This window comes from Apis laboriosa, unplaced genomic scaffold (assembly GCF_014066325.1).
Source record: "Apis laboriosa isolate Shangri-la unplaced genomic scaffold, ASM1406632v1 scaffold14686_cov152, whole genome shotgun sequence".
In the NCBI taxonomy this organism is placed as follows: Eukaryota; Metazoa; Arthropoda; class Insecta; order Hymenoptera; family Apidae; genus Apis; species Apis laboriosa.
This window is the reverse complement of record NW_025221692.1, coordinates 1,239,947-1,261,101: the sequence shown is the minus strand read 5'-3', so window position 1 is coordinate 1,261,101 and position 21,155 is coordinate 1,239,947. Positions and strand designations below refer to the sequence as shown.

At 25.2% G+C, this 21,155-nt stretch overlaps 4 protein-coding genes across 5 annotated transcripts in view; 1 reads left to right on the top strand and 3 right to left on the bottom strand.

Moving 5' to 3' along the window:
- Positions 1-103: 103 nt before the first annotated feature.
- Positions 104-7,186, bottom strand: LOC122710354 (HMG box transcription factor BBX). 2 transcript variants are annotated; one of them, XM_043928151.1, is made up of 8 exons: positions 6,841-7,186; positions 4,364-4,564; positions 3,644-4,093; positions 3,307-3,494; positions 3,100-3,222; positions 2,909-3,016; positions 2,487-2,824; positions 104-2,013 (listed from the first exon to the last, which is right to left on the bottom strand). In XM_043928151.1, the coding sequence occupies exons 1-8, from the start codon at positions 6,865-6,867 to the stop codon at positions 1,925-1,927; spliced, it is 1,524 nt and encodes a 507-aa protein (XP_043784086.1). In that variant the 5' UTR covers positions 6,868-7,186; the 3' UTR covers positions 104-1,924. The 2 variants fall into 2 exon arrangements, with proteins under 2 accessions (XP_043784086.1, XP_043784087.1); XM_043928152.1 differs by lacking the exon at positions 6,841-7,186 and adding an exon at positions 5,033-5,055.
- Positions 7,187-8,042: 856 nt separating this feature from the next.
- On the top strand, positions 8,043-11,500 carry LOC122710366 (protein crooked neck). Its single transcript, XM_043928181.1, has 14 exons — positions 8,043-8,199; positions 8,313-8,402; positions 8,514-8,674; positions 8,936-9,132; positions 9,206-9,507; positions 9,596-9,710; positions 9,768-9,943; positions 10,010-10,110; positions 10,190-10,301; positions 10,383-10,529; positions 10,623-10,699; positions 10,785-10,902; positions 10,975-11,235; positions 11,313-11,500. The coding sequence occupies exons 1-14, from the start codon at positions 8,164-8,166 to the stop codon at positions 11,466-11,468; spliced, it is 2,049 nt and encodes a 682-aa protein (XP_043784116.1). The 5' UTR covers positions 8,043-8,163; the 3' UTR covers positions 11,469-11,500.
- A 237-nt stretch (positions 11,501-11,737) lies between these two features.
- On the bottom strand, positions 11,738-14,207 carry LOC122710425 (inositol-tetrakisphosphate 1-kinase-like). Its single transcript, XM_043928270.1, has 5 exons — positions 13,593-14,207; positions 13,356-13,454; positions 13,130-13,271; positions 12,889-13,025; positions 11,738-12,816 (listed from the first exon to the last, which is right to left on the bottom strand). The coding sequence occupies exons 1-5, from the start codon at positions 13,746-13,748 to the stop codon at positions 12,229-12,231; spliced, it is 1,122 nt and encodes a 373-aa protein (XP_043784205.1). The 5' UTR covers positions 13,749-14,207; the 3' UTR covers positions 11,738-12,228.
- LOC122710422 (reticulocyte-binding protein 3-like) overlaps positions 14,199-21,155 on the bottom strand; it is a 65,304-nt gene continuing 58,347 nt past the window's right edge. Inside the window, exons 6-9 of the mRNA XM_043928268.1 lie at positions 15,065-18,451; positions 14,849-14,894; positions 14,510-14,701; positions 14,199-14,335 (exon numbers count right to left, since the gene is read on the bottom strand). Coding sequence (XP_043784203.1) covers positions 14,306-14,335; positions 14,510-14,701; positions 14,849-14,894; positions 15,065-18,451 — 3,655 coding nt within the window. The 3' untranslated portion in view covers positions 14,199-14,305. The remainder of the gene's footprint in view (positions 14,336-14,509; positions 14,702-14,848; positions 14,895-15,064; positions 18,452-21,155) is intronic.

Genomic DNA, 21,155 nt, shown 5'->3' with positions numbered 1-21,155 from the left:
TATTATATCTTTATTATTCATATAAACGGTATACAATATGTTACAAGTATATATATAATGTAGATATATATATATATATATGTTCGCATGATGTGTATGTATATATATAATATATATATAATACATATATATATAATATATATATATAATATATATATATATAATACACACATATATATATATATAATATATATGTTCGTGTAAATTATATTTTTAAAGCTAGGTACATAGATGTTTGTGCAGTAAAATTCGAAACACTTTCCCTTATTTTTTTCTTTTATAATTCCAAATATTCGGACGTTGGCTGTAAAAGCCTTACTATAATTATGTACCGTAACCACAATTAGAAAATGTGGAAGGTATAAATGTAAAAGCCAAAAACATTTAGAATTACGAAACGAATCGAAAATATATTGTTGGTCATTGTTTAATATCTATGTTCATATCTCTTCAAGGCACATTTGAAATATAATCAGTATACTCATTTCCATATTACAGAGAAATTTACTAACATTAATTGTTCCTATCATTTTACTAATAGTGTCTAGAGTTAGACTTCAATGAAATTAAAAAAGTGAGAAAGAAAATGGGAGAAAATCAATAGAAAAATATAAAATATTAAAAACTCCTTTAGCCAAAATCACAGACAAGTCCCTTACTTTCTCAAACAGAGCACAGAATCGCATTTTTCATGGTCTTAATTCTAGAATAATAGTTATATAAATATTATATAAATATACATTCATATATATATATACGTAGTCTTATCAAATTATATACATATACGTATACATACGCTTCCTGATATCAGACATTCTCTAACAATAAAATTTACATTTCTTATTTTGCATACGTGACGTTATTATGTATATTTACATGTACGCACGTACAATATATAAACAGTGGTCTTTCATGTGTATATTGCGTATGTATATATATATATATATACATATACATATATTTATACACATATATTTTGATTATATCCTTTTTTGATATTCAGATCATGAAGGATATCTTCCATAATACTGCACCTATTTCTATGTACATAAAATGTTTACAGAACATAATGAAATACAGATAAAACGTTTGCCGATGATAATAACAAAAATAGTAACAAGTGACTTTGCGTTATTACGTGTTATCGTTACTACATATAGATATGATAAAATGCCCTGCTCATCGGCTTTGTTAAAGTTCACGGTTTTGTTACCGTTTCTTCTTGATCGTATTTATAATATTTTATATTAGAAAAATTAGTCTGCAAGATCAAATTCTTGCTTCGCCTACATCATTGCATAATATACGCTCATTAACACTCTCTTATTGCATGCACCTTTCCTTTTCTTGAATATTTACCTAGTCAGGTCCTATATGACTACAATACATCCTTTGTTGGAAGTTGCACAAATTTCCCAATGAATATCAATACACGGGCATTTTCAATAAAATGGCTATTATCTGCACTGCAGGTATTTATTAACAAGTATAGAATGCTTGACGTAATATTTTAATAATTACACGCAACTCAAAGTGAAAACTAGAATCTTTCTTCAATATAATAGTAACAAGGTTATTCATTAACAAACTATACAAGAAACTATATTCCATAAACTACATTTGTGGGACATTTATGCAACATAAAAAAAATATTTTTACACGTTAAGTGACAAAATTATGATAGCAGTCAGTATTAATATTCATATTAATAGCGATTAACGACATAGATATTAACAATAATAACGTAGCATATTTTTGAATAATTAAAAACGTTATTATTTTTTTCTTTAACAGCAATCAAAGCAATTATTTCAATAATTCAGCTAATAAGAAATTGTATTAAGAAATAAATGAATAAGATTTTGGTTTACTTAGTACAAGTTTACGTCACGAATGACTGCTAAATACGAAAAATATATATCTCTTATGTATTATTTTTGGTAAGTTTTGTTCTGTTGGCGGCAACTGCTGCAAGACATGCCAGTGCTTCTAAGTCCGGCGATGCACACCACGCTATTAATATTTGTATAATTAATTAATTTGAATTAATTAAATAATTTAAACTTATATAATATTTATAATAATAAAAAACTAAATATAATATTAATTTAATAATTTCAAATATTTTTTTAATTTTTAAATCAAGATTATTAATAAAAAGTAAAACTTAAGTACATATTAAAATTTTGCAGATTGGAATGCAATTATATGTTATCTAACTCATAAAAACTTTACATGACATAAATCAATGCTTTAATTAATACGAAATTTAATTTCTAAATGAATTTTTTCTTTACAATATTTTTTTTACTTTTATACTTTAAGTCTTTAATATTATATGAAAATATAAATAATTTAAATAAAAATTTTTATGACATAATAATATTCCAATCTGAAAAATTTATAAAAAAATATTTGTAATATATTTATATGAAATACTAACAAATGAAATAAAAATTTACAAAGTTTTATTTATATATACTTACATTTATTAAGTTCCTCAATTTCAATTTGCTTTGAATCATTTATAGCTGCTGCATTACGTGTAATACTTTGTTTTCGTGCTTTCCTTTTTTGACTTCCAACTAGAAGTTTTTCAGCATCTTCTGAATTTTCACGTTCTGTTTGAGATATTATTGAAATGTTTTGACTATTTGCTTGATCATTGATATCAAAATTATTTTGATGTCTTTTATTATTCGAAGTTGATGTTAATTTTTGTGCAATTTTTTTCTTTTTCGTACGTTGTTGTTTCTTCTTTTCCTGAAATTCTTCTAAACTTAAAGATGGTAATGCTTCAATTTTCTTTTCTAAATTAAAATCCCTACATAAAAAAATGAAAATAATACATTTTCATTGTATACCACAGTATTTTAATATATAACTTATACAATAAAATTAAACTTACTCAGCTCGAAATCTTTTTCTTGCAGTCCAAGGTCCAAAATCAACTTGCTCTTCTGCATCTTCAGTTTCTGTTTCTTCTGGTTTTGCTGCTTCTACATTTCCTTCAGCACTTTACATAATATTTATATATTATTTTTTTTTATTTACATATATACATAATATAAAAATTAACTATAAACAAATATAAGTCACCTTTCAACAAGATGTTCCAATTCGCTACGAGAATTATTTCCACCTTCACTGCTCAAAGAATCTGTTTTCTCACTGACATTCGAAGAAATAGAATTTCTTCTTTCATTTGCTTGGCCATCAGTGCTAAGTAAATTGATTAAATGTTATTAATAATAAATTCATACTTTGCATATAATGTGAATCTAATAAAATGCCATAATTATTTACCTATAATTTCCAGCTTGCCTTCTTCGTTTAGGTTGCTGTCCAGAGGCACCAACATTTTTCATTTGTTCAGCAAGGAACTTTTGATAACGTAAACCTTTGCATGTTCGTTCAGTTCTAAAATTACTTTCTTCTGAAGGCATATTTGTAGATAAAAAATTATTTAATTCCGTTTTTTCATCTTCTATATCCTAAATATAATTATTAATGTTAAAAATATAAAATTTAAAAAAACAAAATAAATATTCAATTGAAATCATATTTAATTTTAATTAAAAATTTTAATTATAATTATTTAAAAAATTAATTTAAGAACATTTTAATTAAAGAGATTTCTTACATATTGCACATTATTATTTGATTCAGATTTTTTTCTCTTTTTTACATCAAAAAGATCAGCTTTACATTCTCTCTTATTATCAGGTGAAAAAGGTACATCTAAATATCTTTTCTTAGGAGGTTTTGGAACTTCAGTATCATTTTCAATCACAGAATCATTAATAGTCACTTGTTCATCTGCTACTTGTGTTTTTTGAGGAGTAAACAATGAACTGAGGCCACCTATTTGGGATTCATCAGCTAGTTTGCCCGGTTGAATTGATTGTCCATCTTGTTTGTCAGATTTTGAAGAATCGGAAGACTTATTTTCAGATTTTACATTTTCTATTTGCTCGTTAGAATATGTTTCTGCCTTTTTATTTGTAGGCCTAGTATTCAAAGTACGTAAAGGAGGTGCTGGTAATTTGTACCATTTAAAATCAGGATTTGCATTTAAGAATGCATCTTTGTACTAAAAAAGGATTAAAATAAAATATTTTTTTCAGTACATTATATACATTATAATTTAGAAGAAAATATATGCTCTTATATATTTTATATATAAGATATATATAATATAATAATATATAATTATAAATATAATTAATATTTTAATGAAAATTTTTTTTCAAGATTAAAAATAAGTAATACAATAATAGGATTTACAACAGACTATATTGAATTGTATTATCATATAATTACTAGAATGATATTTAATTTTTTTATTATGCAATCAATTTACCTCCTGTGCTAGATTTGTATATGAACGTTTTTGATCTGGATGAAGAGTGGCCCACCATTCTCCAAGTACTCTTGTAACAGCTCGATTTTCTAAATGTGGGAAACCAGATCGCACTGAACCACGGTGTCGTTTACAAAAAATAAGAAAAGCATTCATTGGTCTCCTTGCATGATGAGCTGGTTCTCTTAATTCTCGTGATTCCTAATTATTGATATAATTTTATAAATTCATTGTTTCAATATATATTTATAAATAATTAAATAAAATAGCATAATTAAAATAAAATAAAAAATAAAAATAATATAATATCTTCTATTTTTGTTAAAATTTCATACAAAAATATTTTTGTTAATATCTTAAATAATATAAAATATTTAATATAAAAATTTAAATTAAAATAATTAAATTTTTCAAATTAAAGAATCTGAAGAAACATTAGAACAAAAAAATATTTAAAAATAAGTGAAAAAAATCTCATCTTTTAAATTTTTAATATTTTTAAGTATTTCATAATTATTTATATAAATTAATAGATGTATTAATTTTTATTAATTTTTTTATTTATTTGTTAATAGATATATTTTTTTCTTTCATTATATTATATTTAATTTATTTATCATAACAATATTCATTGTGTTACAGCATTTCTGAAGCCTTAAAATCACATACCTTGACAGTTTGGTAAGGTCACATATGCTTATCTGTATATTCACAGTTAATAGTAATATATTAAAATCAAATACTTATAGCAGAAATAATTTTAAAAATTATAAACATATGTTGTTAATTTAATAAATTAATAATATATGACTTTTGCTGATATTGATTAAATATATATTTTTTAACAAATTATTTAAAGCAAAAATTATTAATATGATATATTCTAAATTCTATTTTGTTTAAAAGAAATGTATTAAAAAATTAATTAATCATAAATATGAAAACAGAAAATAAAAATATTTAATTTTTATTTATTATATGTGAAAGAAATGTTTTAATTTTATAAAAATAATATATAACACAATTTACACATATTATATTAACATAATTAATATAATTAAATAAAGTAGTTATAATATTTATTATTATCTTTACTTATTTTAGTCTCTATTTTCCTCCATTCTTTCATAATTAAATGTTATACAAGTAACAAAAAAACGTAAATGTGAATATGACATGAATATCTCATTTATATACGCGCATATAAATGAAAAATAAAAGTAAATATATATTAATTTCAATTAGAAATAATCTTTTCGTTATTCATTCTTATCTTTTCAATATTTTTACCTTCATGATAAGTCAACTTTGTTACGAAATAACAGTGAAGTAAATGTATTAATTTATATTTTTTACGATATTATAAAATCAAACATTTGAATTGAAGTATCGTCTATAAATCATGAAAAGAATGCCGTTTAATTGCTATGATTTACAAAAAAATGATTTTTCCAAAAAAAGATTTCGTTTCGTGATCCAAGAAAAAAAATCACGTCTATTTATGGTACAACGAAGAGAACGATCTGCAAATGCTTGAATTGGTAGAATTCAATGTCAAAAGAATGAAACATTCGTCACATTCCAGAAGTATTTTTTTTGTAATCATATTAATAATATACTATATAAATTAATAATAAGAATAGAAGAAGATCTCATTAAAAAAGAAATATAGATATTCATCATTATAACAGGCATATGTTAATTTTCGTATTCTGTCTAATTACTTCGGCTGCACAAAGTCCAAAATATTTTCAGTAAATGTCGCAATTCTTTATTAATTTCAATTTATCTTAAGTTTGAATCATGGACAGAAAAAAGGCAAGAAAAAAATTATAAAGAAAATATCATAAAAATTGCTAGAACATGTTGCTTGTCATACGTCGCAGCTTTCGTTAATGCTATTGTACGTTGATTGTCTTGATCGTATTATTCCCATCAAATTTATAGAAATTTTTAATGTTTTGAAACAAATTTTCTAAGATATTTCACGTGAACTAAATGTTGAAGGGAATCATGTATTGCGTATTTTTTTGCAAAATTTCATGATACCTTTTTGATCATCTACTGACAGCTGCTGGTACAAATGTAAATACTGCATATAGTAATCTATACGTCTTTCTATGCATCGATGATCTGGCAAATATTTGAATGAAGTAAAATGTCTCTTTAAAAAATTCCTATTCACACAAAATGATAGTATGTTATTGTATTATTCATTCCTGCGTCCCTCTCACTGTCAAATATTTATTAATCCAGAACTAAAGTCAAGACGTTGTTGTTCCTTTTAGTATGAACAGTCTCAAGACATTGTATAAATCCCATTTTTTGACTCAAAATCATCGCGAAAAAATTACACGTTCGATTATTTAAAACAATAAATTTATCCCTCAACAATATTACAAATTCACCATTGACACAAACGTATCAAAAAGCTCTTCGCAATTCGAGAAAAATACAATGTATTTCTCCCTACTCACCTTGCGTTGTTGCTCGTTGGCAGCCATTTCTGATTTCACTTGACAATTCACTCAGCGGCGCATAATAAAGATAAAGCTTCGGCACTGAGTGCCCTCTCTTTTCCTCTATATCTTGCTTTCTTTCTCTGGTTCTTTCCCGTGCACGAATTAACCTCTCCTTCTTATACTATTTCTATCTTTTTCTTTCTTAAATACCTTCGTCTACATTTGTTTCAAGTAACCCACGTGAAAGAAAATTTTCGCAAATAGTTTTTATATTTTAGTACGTTTTAGTAGATTTATTAATAATTTCTAAAAACATTTCAGATTACATTTTATTCAAATCACATGAATACTATTATTTCAGCAATTTGTGTTTTCAACTAAATGTTTGTCGTACAAACGTCACGAATCTCGTGCAAACGTCACTATTAAAACTAGTCACGCGCTTATACTTGTTTCAAAATTTGAATTAACTTGAATGAATTAATAGATTTTCAATCGTTTCAATTTTCACTATAATTCGAATTATATTTGAATTTTAATTATATTAAATATTAAATTTTTGCTTTGTTTCATATAAATTTGCACATACAATTAAAAAAGCAATACATTAATGTTGTGGATACATATTTTCAATATCGTGCGCATTGTGTTCAAAAAAGGAAAATGTTCGCGCGCATAAGTACTTTACAGTGTTAACAATTGAACTACAATAAAGTTACTAAAAGGAATTTTCTTTTTTTCTCTTAAAATTTCTTCTTTTGGAAAAGGAAATTTCTTTAAAAAAAAAAAGAATTAAAATTGTATACTATATTTAAATTAATAAAAAATAAAAATATTAATTTTTGTTTATAAATTAAGTAAAATGAAAATATATGATATATAATAAAAATATTTTTCAAATTATAATAAATATATTGAAAAGATGATTGCCAATGGAATATAATAAAAGATTAAAATAACTATTTAACATTATATCGTACACACAATCTATAGAATATAAGATAAGTTATGCTTGACTTGTACATTTAATGTATGTTTACTATAATATCTCTTAATAATTGCAAACATTATTTATGTATTTATTATGTAAAATAATGCTATAATATTTTGATTTTATATTATTTGATTTTGATTTTTAAAGTGAAATTAATTTAAAAAAAATATGTGATATACGTTATTTTTTATCATAAATGTGAAATATGAATTGAAATAAGTAAAAATATAAAAAATATTTTTGAAATATTTATATTTGTTTAATAATTTAATAAATCATATCATATATATTAATTACTTTAATTATTTATTTTGTTAAAAAGTAAAAAAATTAAATTAAACACTATGGAGAAATCACAGAAAATGCCAAAAGTTGCAAAGGTATGTAATTTTTATATTTTATTAATTATATATTGTTATCATTTATCATATAATCTGATAGTTGATTAAAATAATTTTTTATATAAGATTATTTAAATTTTATTTTATTTCAGGTTAAAAATAAAGCACCTGCTGAAATTCAAATAACAGCAGAACAACTTTTACGAGAAGCTAAAGAAAGGGATTTAGAAATTTTACCACCGGTAAAAATTTTTAAATTTCAAATATTTTAATATAATATGTAATTTAATATAATATTAATATTTTAATATTTAAGTTAAAAGATATATAATAAATATTTACATGCTTTTTAGCCACCAAAACAAAAGATCTCTGATCCTCATGAATTAGCTGATTATCAGCACAGAAAACGTAAGGCTTTTGAAGATAATATTCGTAAAAATCGTATGGTTATCTCAAATTGGATAAAATATGCTCAATGGGAAGAGAGTCAAAAACAAATACAACGAGCACGGTATGAAATATAAAATTATCTTTATTTCTTAGTTTAAAATAATTTTATTATTGATTCATAGTGTTTATACATTATGATTATGTATTTATAATTAATATATTATATTTCTAATAATAAAAAATGCTCTAAATTTTATATTAACAATAAAAACAATAAAATATTTGAAAACATAATGCAATGTTACTTTCAAAAATGTTATAAAAAAAAAAGGATAAATTGAACTTATTTTAAAAGTTTTTGTAATGAACTTATAAATTTCAGATCTATATATGAACGTGCTTTAGATGTTGATCATAGAAATATTACATTATGGCTCAAATATACAGAAATGGAAATGCGAAATCGTCAGGTAAATCATGCTAGAAATTTGTGGGATCGTGCTGTTACTATATTACCAAGAGCAAATCAATTTTGGTATAAATATACTTATATGGAAGAAATGTTAGAAAATATTGCAGGTAAATTTCTTTCTTATATTTTTAATTTAAAATAATATACTATAAAAACTTAATAATTGAAAAATTTATTTAGGAGCACGTCAAGTATTTGAAAGATGGATGGAATGGGAACCTGATGAACAAGCATGGCAAACTTACATTAAATTTGAATTAAGATATAAAGAAATACAAAGAGCTAGACAAATTTACGAACGATTTGTAATGGTTCATCCCGAAGTTAAGCATTGGATAAAATATGCTCGATTTGAAGAATCTCATGGTTTTATTAATGGTGCTCGCAATGTTTATGAACGTGCTATTGATTTTTATGGTGACGAAAATTTAGATGAAAGATTATTTATTGCATTTGCAAAGTTTGAAGAAGGGCAAAGAGAAGTAAAGAGATTATATTATGATTATTTTATTATAATATCCAATGATAATATTTAATGCATCTCATATTATATATGTATTTTTGTTATAGCATGATCGAGCTAGAGTAATTTATAAATATGCATTAGATCATATCCCAAAAGAAAAAACACAAGAAATTTATAAAGCATATACAATACATGAAAAGAAATATGGAGATCGTTCAGGTATTTTAATATATATATATTTATTTTATATATATATATATATATTTTTATTTATAGGTATTGAAGATGTAATAGTAAGTAAACGAAAATATCAGTATGAGCAAGAAGTAAAAGAAAATCCTTCTAATTATGATGCCTGGTTTGATTATTTAAGATTAGTAGAATCAGAAGGAAATATAGATATTATTAGAGAAACTTATGAACGCGCAGTAGCTAATGTACCTCCAACTAAAGTAAGAGATTACTATCGAAAATAATATTTTAAATAGATATATTATTACAAATATATCTTATTTTAGGAAAAACAATTTTGGAGAAGGTACATTTATCTTTGGATAAATTATGCTCTTTTTGAAGAACTTGATACTGAAGATATAGAAAGATGTAGACAAGTCTACAGGTAATTAATATTTTTTTATTAAAATTGATAACTTGATTATATATAACTTGATTGATGAATATATTTATATTTTTTTCAGAGCTTGTTTAGAATTAATTCCTCACAAACATTTTACTTTCTCTAAAATTTGGTTATATTATGCTAATTTTGAAATAAGACAAAAAAATTTAATAGCAGCTAGAAAAACATTAGTAAGTAATAATTTAAAACACTTATGAAACTTAATAATTTCTTTAAAAAAATAATAATAATTTTATTTTAACTGATTATAGGGTATGGCATTAGGTATTTGTCCCAGAGATAAATTATATCGTGGTTATATTGATTTAGAAATACAATTGAGAGAATTTGATAGATGTAGAATTTTATATGAAAAATTTCTTGAATTTGGACCAGAGAATTGCACTACATGGATGAAAGTATACAAATTTAAATAATTTATTATTTATTATAATTTTACAAACACTATATGCAATAGATAATTAAAAATTATTTATTAATATTTTATTCAGTTTGCAGAATTAGAAACACTCTTAGGTGATGTGGAACGAGCACGAGCTATTTACGAATTAGCTATATCACAATCAAGGTTAATATTTAAAAAATTATTTAAAAATCATTTTTTTTAATAAATTCCTATTATATTGTATTATATTATTATTTTAATTTTGTAGATTGGATATGCCAGAACTTCTATGGAAATCATATATTGATTTTGAAATATCACAAGATGAAACAGAAAATGCAAGACAATTATTTGAAAGATTATTAGAACGTACACTTCATGTTAAAGTAAGTTTATTACAATATAAAATGGATTTTATAAAAATTTATTTTATATTATGAAGTATAAATTATATTTAGGTATGGATAGCATATGCTAAATTTGAATTAGCAAATTCAACAAGTGAGGATGATTTTGATAATGTTGTATTGGCAAGAAGAATCTTTGAACGTGGAAATGATGCTCTTAGACAGAATGGTGATAAAGAAAGCAGAGCATTACTTTTAGAAGCATGGAGAGATTTTGAAAATGAAAAAGGAGATGATGAAACTCGAGCTAAAATTATGGAAAAAATGCCTCGACGAATTAAACGTAGAAGACGTATCGTTGGAGAAGATGGAGTAAAAAAATTTATTATATTATTTAAAAATTATTTTAAGAAATATTTTTTTAAAATATTTGAAATTTTTATTTCTAGAGCGATGATGGTTGGGAAGAAGTATTTGATTTCGTATTTCCAGAAGACGAATCACAGAGACCTAATCTTAAATTTTTGGCATCTGCTAAGGCTTGGATAAAAAATAAAGAAATTAGTGAAAAAAATGAAAATAATCAATTAGATTTTAATAGTTAAAAAATTATTTTCGGAAAAAAATTTTTTTTTGTAAATAAAAAATAAATTTTTGTCTTTTAATATGTAAATAAAATAATGAGTAAATGAAAATATAAACAAAGATTGATTAATAAATTAACCAAGTTAATTTATTAAATAGTTAATAACTTAAATAAATAATAAATAGTTAAATAGTTAAAAAATTGAGATTTAACTTTTTTAATAATTTTAAAATAAAATAAGCAACTTTATTTTAAAATGAAAATGTTGTTTAAAGAAAAAAAATATAGTATTCAGTAACCCTTTTATTATATTTTTAATATTTTTAATGTACAGTTTTATATTTCACAATGAAAATGTAAATTTATAAACATACATTACATACATTAATCCCAGATGTTGTTTATTCAACCACTTATGCAAATATAGTATATAAGTGAAAAGTATAAAATATTCTTTGGCAGTCATGCGTTTCTTACCACAACAGACTAATTTATTAAAAAATTTCGATGTAGATAGTAAACAAAATTAATTCTTTTCCAGCTTATACTATAAACAAACAATCAAAAAATTTTTGTAAAGAAGCAAGTAATTCTAGTTATAAAAACGCAGATCTGCTATAAGTTTTAAATGCCTCTGAAGGCAAAATTTTAAGCTATTATAAAAAAAAAGTTTATATTATTTTTTCAAATTATATCGCTTTGTACTTGTTACAATATAGTGAATTGTAATATCAGTTTGATATAATTATTAATCCTTTTAATTTATTCGTTATTCGTTATTATTTATTTGTCTTTGTAGAATATTTTTTTTTTTCATCACTTTCAAAACCGGAATCTAAATCATCACTTAAACATTTCTTTAATGTATAACTTTTAAAATGTTGTTGTATATCTCTGTGTTCAATTGATAATTTTTTAATGCAACTTATTAATTGTTGAAAAAAATTAGGATAACTATCATATCCAGGAAACATATTTACATCTATAATTGCATATTTTCCAGTATGATTTTCAATAACAACATCTACACCAACCAAAAGTAATCCAAAAAGATCTGTAACTCTTTTGACAATTTTTTTTAATATTTCATATTTTGGTTTTACTGTCATTGGAATGTCTTCTTCCGTAAGAATTGACCATTTAGATTTGGAACCGCTCTTACATATATCATGAGAACTAAAAAATATTGTATTTAATGCAGTACAGTCTTTTTCATAAAAATTTTTGAAACTAGGTCTTTCAACTACATGAAAGTTTTCTCCAACTATATATATTTTATAAAGGATTGCATTATGGTTGACAAATTCTTGGGCTACACAAGGAGGCTGACAATCTTGTACACCCTGTTCATTAAAAATTACCATCATCTATAAAAAAATACTTACTATTAATTTTTATAAAACATATTTCTTAATATGTGAATATATTTAATAAAATACCTTATGTGCATCATTTGAACCCTGAGCGACAAGTGGTTTACAAAGAAATGGAAATTTAATACCTGCCATTTTTAACAATGATATATTTTCAACAGTATTTTTACTTTTAATTTCTATAAACCTTGGAGTAAATACTTCTAAAAAACAAATATACAGGTTAAAATCTATAATTTAAATTTAATTTTTTTTATCAAATTATTTGTCAATAAAATTATATTTTAAATTATAAATTTTCATTTACCATTGAGTTGTAACTGTTCTTGCAAGATTTCATAAGATTTATAACGATTTATTAAAATACTAATATTATCCAAAGGATCAATAACTATTATTTCAGGATGTTGGCAGAAGTATTCTTTCATTTTTGAAATAATTGCTTTGGCCTAAAAAATATAATTATATACAATTAATTATAATTAATTGTTACAGTGCTTTTTATAATAAATGTAAAAAAAATTTGTTCATACATTTTGATCACCATATTCAGCATGTGCTAGTTTATCTGTCATTTTGTATATAAAAACATGAAATGGTCCCTGAGGTTCAAGATCAGAATTTATATCAATCTGAAATTAAAGCATCAGTTTTAAAATATTATAATCGAATATAAAATATTACATAAAAAATGAACGTACATAACCTCACATTAGTTTATGTAGTATAATTTTCTAATAATAATATAGAAAAATTTAAAAAGTAATTACCATTTTTAATAGAAAACCTTCAGATTCACAAACACTACAAAAATCATTCCAATTAAATTTTTGTCGCTTTTTTTCAGATATTGAGTAACCAATGACATACTTGTCGCACATTTTTTTTCGTGTTGTTTTCTTATATAGAATATAATTTTTATCCATTAAAGCGTATACAGTACATTATTTTAACAATCTTCTTAAGTATGCTATACTTTATTAATATGTTTTCTACGAGATTCTTATATCAACTAATTTCATATTTTTTCCAAAATGTAAGGTTATGTTTGAACCGTTTAAAAAATATTCGTTTACAATATTATTGTACTTTCTCTGGTTGTATACATTTTATATTCGGTTTGTAAAGGATATTCATTTTCTGAAATTTAAACTTCATGCACAAATAGAATTATTGTTATTTATTTTAAAATATATGATAAATGATCACAGGTTAGCGATATTACAATGACAAGCACATTCCACATTATTTATGCTTAATTACACGAAACTTATAATAATTCAATATATAATATAATTATCTAAAATTATAATTCTATTTACAATATTTTAGTAATATTTTTCATCATGTATTTATTGATTCTTTGAAGTCATAAATATTACAGAATATGTCACCGCCGTTGCATCTTCAATTGCAATATTTGCAATATACTTCATATTGATGATGAATGTAGCATGACGGATTTTTGATCAAATCAGCAATTTTAAATTTCTCCTATGCTTTGTGTAAGAGACTAAAAATAAATTAATAAAATAGTATAATTAAAAATATAATGAAATTAAAATTTACTTTTTTTTAATGAAGATTTATAATATTATAATAACATTTAAATTTAAATAATTTAATTTCTTATTTTCAATTTATATAATTATTTTATATATAGTATTTAATTTATAAATTATTTTACTTTTGAAGATTCATTCCAAGAAGTTAACATTTCTTTTGTAATGTAAATAGGATCGTTTTTGTCAAAATCAACCGTGTTTTTTCCATCTGATTGATTTTTTGTCAACATTCGAACTTCTCCAAGAGAATATGAACTGGAACTTGGCATGTATAATTCTCCTTCAGATCGTGAAATATCGGATAAAATTTCGATCTAAAACAATAAAATGCAATTAATAGCAAATTAATAATTAATAAAAAATTAAAAAATTTTTTTGCATATGAACAAAATTGAAAATTAATAAAAATGAACTAATTTATTTTTCTCGATTAATTGAATAATTAAATCAATTTTTCTTACCTTATTTGAATCTATCGTAGATATGCTAGATATACCATTAGATAATCTAAACATTCAGAAAAAATTTTTTTTAAATAATAATAATTAATAATATTTTTATAATAGTTTTTTTTAATTAATCAAAATAATTTTAAATATAATAATGATTGAAATAATAAAAAAGAAATTTGTATTTAAAAAACGATATTAAAAATTTATATGATTATTATTGTTTACCTATATTCTTGATTGAATAAATTCGAGTAATTGGTATCGATATATGTAGAAGAAAATTTTTTCTCTAGATCATCATACACATTCGATAAAATCTTTTTCTTTTCCAATAGATTATATGAAAAATTATTTCTTATTTTATCATCGATTACGACACTCGATTCAACAATGTGCCTAAATTCGTTCATATTCTGTGAAAATTCTGGATTATTCGATGACGTTTTCGAAAGATTTTTTGACGAAGATCGAAGTGATATGCAATTATGCAAAGAATTAGATGATGAAACCTGTGAAAAATTATTATCAAATTGTTTATCATTTTTCTCTGTGTCCTTAATAGAATGTAATTCGACAGATTTTTTTTTTTTTAAATCAGAACTTTTATCAGAAATTTCAAAATCCTGTATTAAATTATGTTTAACATTTTCAGTTTTTTCATCATTTATTATCAATGATATTTTATTAATGCCATTTAAATTTGTATCTTCATTACGCAAATTTATTTTTTCATTTACATACATTGCATTATATTTTTTATTTTCATTTGATTCATTAACAATGTTCGATACAGTTTTTGTAGAAATTAAATTTTCATTATTGATTTCCTTTCTTTGTATATCAATATCCTTCGAAATAATATTTTCATTATTTTTTTTAGAAATATTATTTATATTATCAGTTTCTGCGTTTTTTTTTAAATCAATATTGAAATTTATTTTATCTACTTCTTCGTCTCGAATATTTTCGTTTTTAGATTGCGATATACTTTGATTACATTTTAATTCATCTTCCGAATTAGGAATTGATTCAATGAGAATAGAATTTTTTCCATCAGATTTATTCAAAATATTTTCTCTCATAATATCTCCGTAATATTTAATAGTTTCAACCGCGCTAAAATTTCCTTCACTTGGCAGATGTTTTAATTGCAAATCTTGCTTTTCACATCTCATTTTCTCGTCATTCGATTCCGTTTCTTCAACTATTTGTGCTATTTGAATTTCATTTGAACCTACATTATTCGAATCTTCGACAATTAACAATTTCAAATTCTCAAAATTCGTCTCGTCACTTTTCAAGTTTTTCAGTATCAATGGTACGATCTCATTTACGTTAAAAATATTCTTTATTTTATCTTCTATTAATCGCGTTTCTTCACGAAGAACGCGTGCGATTAAATTTCTCGAGCATCTCGCTTTCGGTACAACCTGTTTCAAAATATCCGAATAAACAATATTTTGCAACGTTTCAAAATTTCCTTCTTCAACCTCATCATCTTTATCATCATCTTTCAACGAGTTTATCTTCAAAATTGTTGTCTTTTCGCGAATCTCGTCATTGATCAACGATTTTGAGATTTCTTCCATTATTCTCGTGTCATTTCCGTTTTTCGTGTCAATACTGGAGGATTGAGGATAGTTAGAGGAAGTGGTAAGATTCGAGCTATCGTTTACAATTCGAAATAAACGTGTTTTGTGACGAGGAATTTGTTTTGAGGCATTAATTCCTATTGTTTTCCCATCTTTGCTAATATCTTCGTTAGATTCAGACGTTTCTTCTTGCGGGAATTTCTTCCAAACGCTCAATCGATCTTTCATTAACGAGTTCAATCTTGTTGGAAATTTATTCGAGATTTTTGGAACAGCATATTTTTTTTTCGAATCGTGATCTTTTTTTGTAAATATTGTACTTTTAACCCGTTTCATTTTATTCACATCCCATTCCTTGCTAATATTTTTATTCGCCCCTGGTAATCGATCTTTAATTATTGAGTTTTTTATCTTCGATACCGTGCTTTGTTTGGTTCTCGATTCAGCTGAGCATTTCCTTTTTTTATAAATTTTTTCTTTGCTCAATGATACAGGATCAATCAATTTTTTACTGGTTTTTATCGTTGTTGTATCATCTACTTGATATTCCTCAAGTTCCGGTCGCGAAAGAAATTTATCGATCGTTTTCGTGGATTGAACGATATTGTCGATTATTTTATTATAAGAGGATAAAACACCATCCAGTTCCTCTACAGCAGGCTCGTACAGGGTATAAAGTTCATCCGATCCTTCTGAATCTTCCGAGGAAATTATACTCAGAGACAAAATGTGATCAGAATTTTCTTTATCAATTTGCGACTTTTCGAGTTTCTCATCTTTGTCGCAATATTTTTTAACGATATTACTGAAACGTTTATCTATCTCCTTGTACCGTTCTTCCTCTTTCTCCGTTTTTCGTTTTTCACAAATCTCTTTGTGTCTTTTCTTGTTGATCTTGTATATTTCTTCAATTATGTTACTTGGTAATGGTAATTCATCGTTTATTTTAGAATCTGCCAAAGATAAAGAATATTTAAATTTCTCGTTATTATCTTCTAAAATACGCGTTAAAGTTGAATCTTGTTTCAAATTTGAACATATTTCCTTTTCCTTTTCACGATTTCTCGTTTTCGAGATCTGTTCATCGAATCGTATTTGTTTCTGATCATTTTTGAAAGATATTTTTGAATTGTCTGCTTCTTCTTCCACAGTTTCATTCTCCGATTTAAGATTTGAAATTTTCTGTATTGATTTATCGTTAATGGATTGTGTTAATTTAAGATTCATCGTTGATTCAAGATTTTCTTTTTTCTCAAGATTCTTCATCAACGATTCCTCTGTTTTATTTTCGATTAATTTTTCATTATTTTCCACGAAAACGCTGGAACACTCTTTCGACATAATATCTGTCCTCTCCAATTTTTCAGAAATTTCTGCTCCATTACCAATCTCATCGCCATCTTTCGAGCTTCCTTTCTTTGATTTCCCATTCGTCGATCTCATACTATTTTTACTATTACCACTATTATCATCCGATATCCTCACAACTTTCTCCTTCTTTCTAGGAGAGAATCCATCCCTTTTGCAAAAATCATGACAAATCATATAAGTCCCAACATTTGGATTCTCTTGCACAAAAGAAGAATCCGGTGATATATGAATATTTTCCAAATTTTGTGTAATCAGTTCCCCTTTTATATTCACCGATGGACCAGCCTGAACAGTAAACGTGCTAATCTTTCTATCTTTCTCGGTTTCGTGTTTAGAAGAACGTATCCGATTCTCGTCTTTCTTCTTCTCGTTATTTTCGCGTGTATCACCCATAAAAGACGAAAGTCCGAATTTTTGAATATCGAGCCTTCTCTGCTGTGAGAATTCCTTATAACGATCGTCAGAAGTTTTGAATTTTGGCGCGGAAAGATCGACGATTCTCTTTGTCTTGGCCACGAGCTCCTCACGAGATGATTGTTGGCTTTCGATATCGATCCATCCATTCGCTTCTTGAAATTTAAACGCGACACGCTCACGGATGTATAATAATTGATCATTTTCGTCGTCGAGCGGCGCCTCGTCTGTGTATCTGAAAAAGGTGTAATATTTTCTATTGATTTTGTTAAAAACACGGAGAACAGAGATGAATATTTTTAACGGAGTATCTTGACGTAATGAAAGTTTTGGGAAAATTTCGAGCGACTCAAATAATCGAAAATAATCGGTTAACAATTTAATGTGGATAAAAGGGTTAATAGAATGTCTCAATGTGTATTATGATGCACATGCCTCTTTGTGTATTATTGGTATAATCAATAGATATTGAAAAATATAGAGAGAAATGTTTGGTAATATGGTTATTGTTCGATAATATAAAGAAAAACTTTTTTTTTATATATATTTTTCAAAGAATATATATATTTGCATATTGCATGTCTATATATATTCTATATCTCTTTATATTTTTTTTAGCAGTTTCTAAAAATATGATAAAAAAATATTTTACTCTAAAAAGACAACTACTATAAGACAGTATAAAAGACAAGTAACAAAAATATTTTATTTTAAAAAGACACGTACAATAAAGGTAAGTATACTTACTTTTCATAATAAGAATTAAGTGAAATATTGAAAAAAAAAAAACAAGTGATAGTTCCTGCCAATTCATGAGTATAAAAAGTATTTAAAAAATAAATGTAAAAAAAGTAAGCAGATCAATTTTTAAAATCAAAAGATATGTGTTGCATGCCATCATCGCTCAGGGAATTTCGACCTTAATCTTGTTTCTTAAATATCTCGTTTATTCTTCGTAATATTAAAAATTGCTAATATCAAAAAAATTGTTGAAAAATTTTCTAGATATACAAAAAATGAATACTATAATAGGTCAATATGTGAAAATAAATATTTCAAAGATAAAAATAGATAAGTATAAAAATTCGGACGAGATTCAGTTATCATACCGCCCCCGCTGGGAGTTTCACTCCAGTTTTATCAGCGGGGGCTGCGGGACCGCCAATGACACGGGTGGGGGACCCGAAGGCGGTCTCGAGAGGCGGTAACGCCGGTGTGGCCCCGGCGTTGCCGAAAGCATTTCGGAGGGCATTGTTACTCGCCCCACCAAGAAATGCCGATATAAAGAGCGCGTGGAGAACACCGGAACAATTCAGTAAGAGTTCCGCTGTTCTCGAACGCGCTAGATCAGGTCACCGTGGGGGTTTTAGCCGGTAAGAGTCCGGCACTATCTCGGTCACCTCCACCAAGGAGACCGAGATGTCCTATGAGGATTTCCCCCACGTAAAAAAAAAAAAAAAAAAAAAAAGATAGAAAACTAAATAAAAATTCTAAAATCAAGATATATCAGGAACACTTTAGGTGCACCACATTGATAACATATATGCTTTTGTTAAAGAATTGAAAAAGTCAAAATTTGAAATTACTTCTAAATAGAAAAATTCCAGGAATTGGAATTTATAAAAATTTTCGATATAAATTTTATCAATTATGTTCTAAAAAAAAATCATATTTTTGGTTTCTATTATTCAAGTATTAGCAAATTCATATAAATTCCAGGATCATTTCGCAAATTTAGAGATTCCAAGACATCGTTTCTTGGAAAAATTCTTCGATCGACCTCCTATCGTATCATGTTCTCCTAATAAAAAATCGAATTTTTGGACAAAAATTTTTCTATCGCTCAGGGATTTTCGGCCTTAATGTTTCTTCTTGAATATCTCGTTTATTTTTAATAATATCAAAAAATGTTTCGAATAAAAGTTGAATGGCGTCGAAAGGGCTATATTTCGGTGACCACAGTTTTTTCGTAGGTGGACTCGTAAAAAAGTTATCAACGTCAATTTTATTTCCTTAAATGGAATCGTATATTTTTTAATACACGAATCGATGTATCACGATATTCTCTATAAAAAAGCTTTAAGTCATATATAATGAAAAACCATTAGTTTAAAAGATATTTAATTAAACTTGAATATTTTTTAAACTATAAGTTTTTTGCTATGTATGCCTTAATACTTTTTTACAGAGAATGCCAAGATATATCAGCTGGAATATAAAAAAGTCTATACTTCTATTAAAACAAACAATATTTGCTCTTATAAATCAGTTACGTTTCTATATATAAAAAAATAAACAGCAGAGGGACATACCTCCCACGAAACCACACAACTTTTATTTGAAACATTTTTTAATATCTCCAAAAACAAGGGAGATATATCATGTAATACTGCTCGGACACAGGGTAATATTATATTATGCAATCGATCATTAAAAACAATGGAGACGTTCCGAATAATAAAAATACAATACCTAAAGTATCCTCGAATTCTTAAAAAATTTAAAAAAATGATAAAAAATGCATCAGCAATGGCAGGAAATAAATGTACAATCAATAGAAATCTAAATTTATATATAAATTGGAGAAAACAATGCTTTAAAGCTCTAAAAAAATGGCTACGATAAGAGGAATGGTAAAAAAGTACGTAGGAGAACGGTAAGTTATACGATAAATGTGAAAAAACTCCTTTTAAATTATATTCTCCTGTTAAAACATCGAATTTTTGGCCAAGGGTATGGTTCTATTGTTCGAGCAGTCGAAAATTTCCAGGAATTTGACGTCATTTCCAAGAAATTCAGAAATTCTAGGAACTAGACCTCATTTCCAAGAATTTTAGAGATTCCGAGAAATTGACGTCATTTCTCGGAAAAATTTTTCGATCGACCTCCTATCGTATCATGTTCTCCTAATACAAAATCGAATTTTTGGACAAAAATTT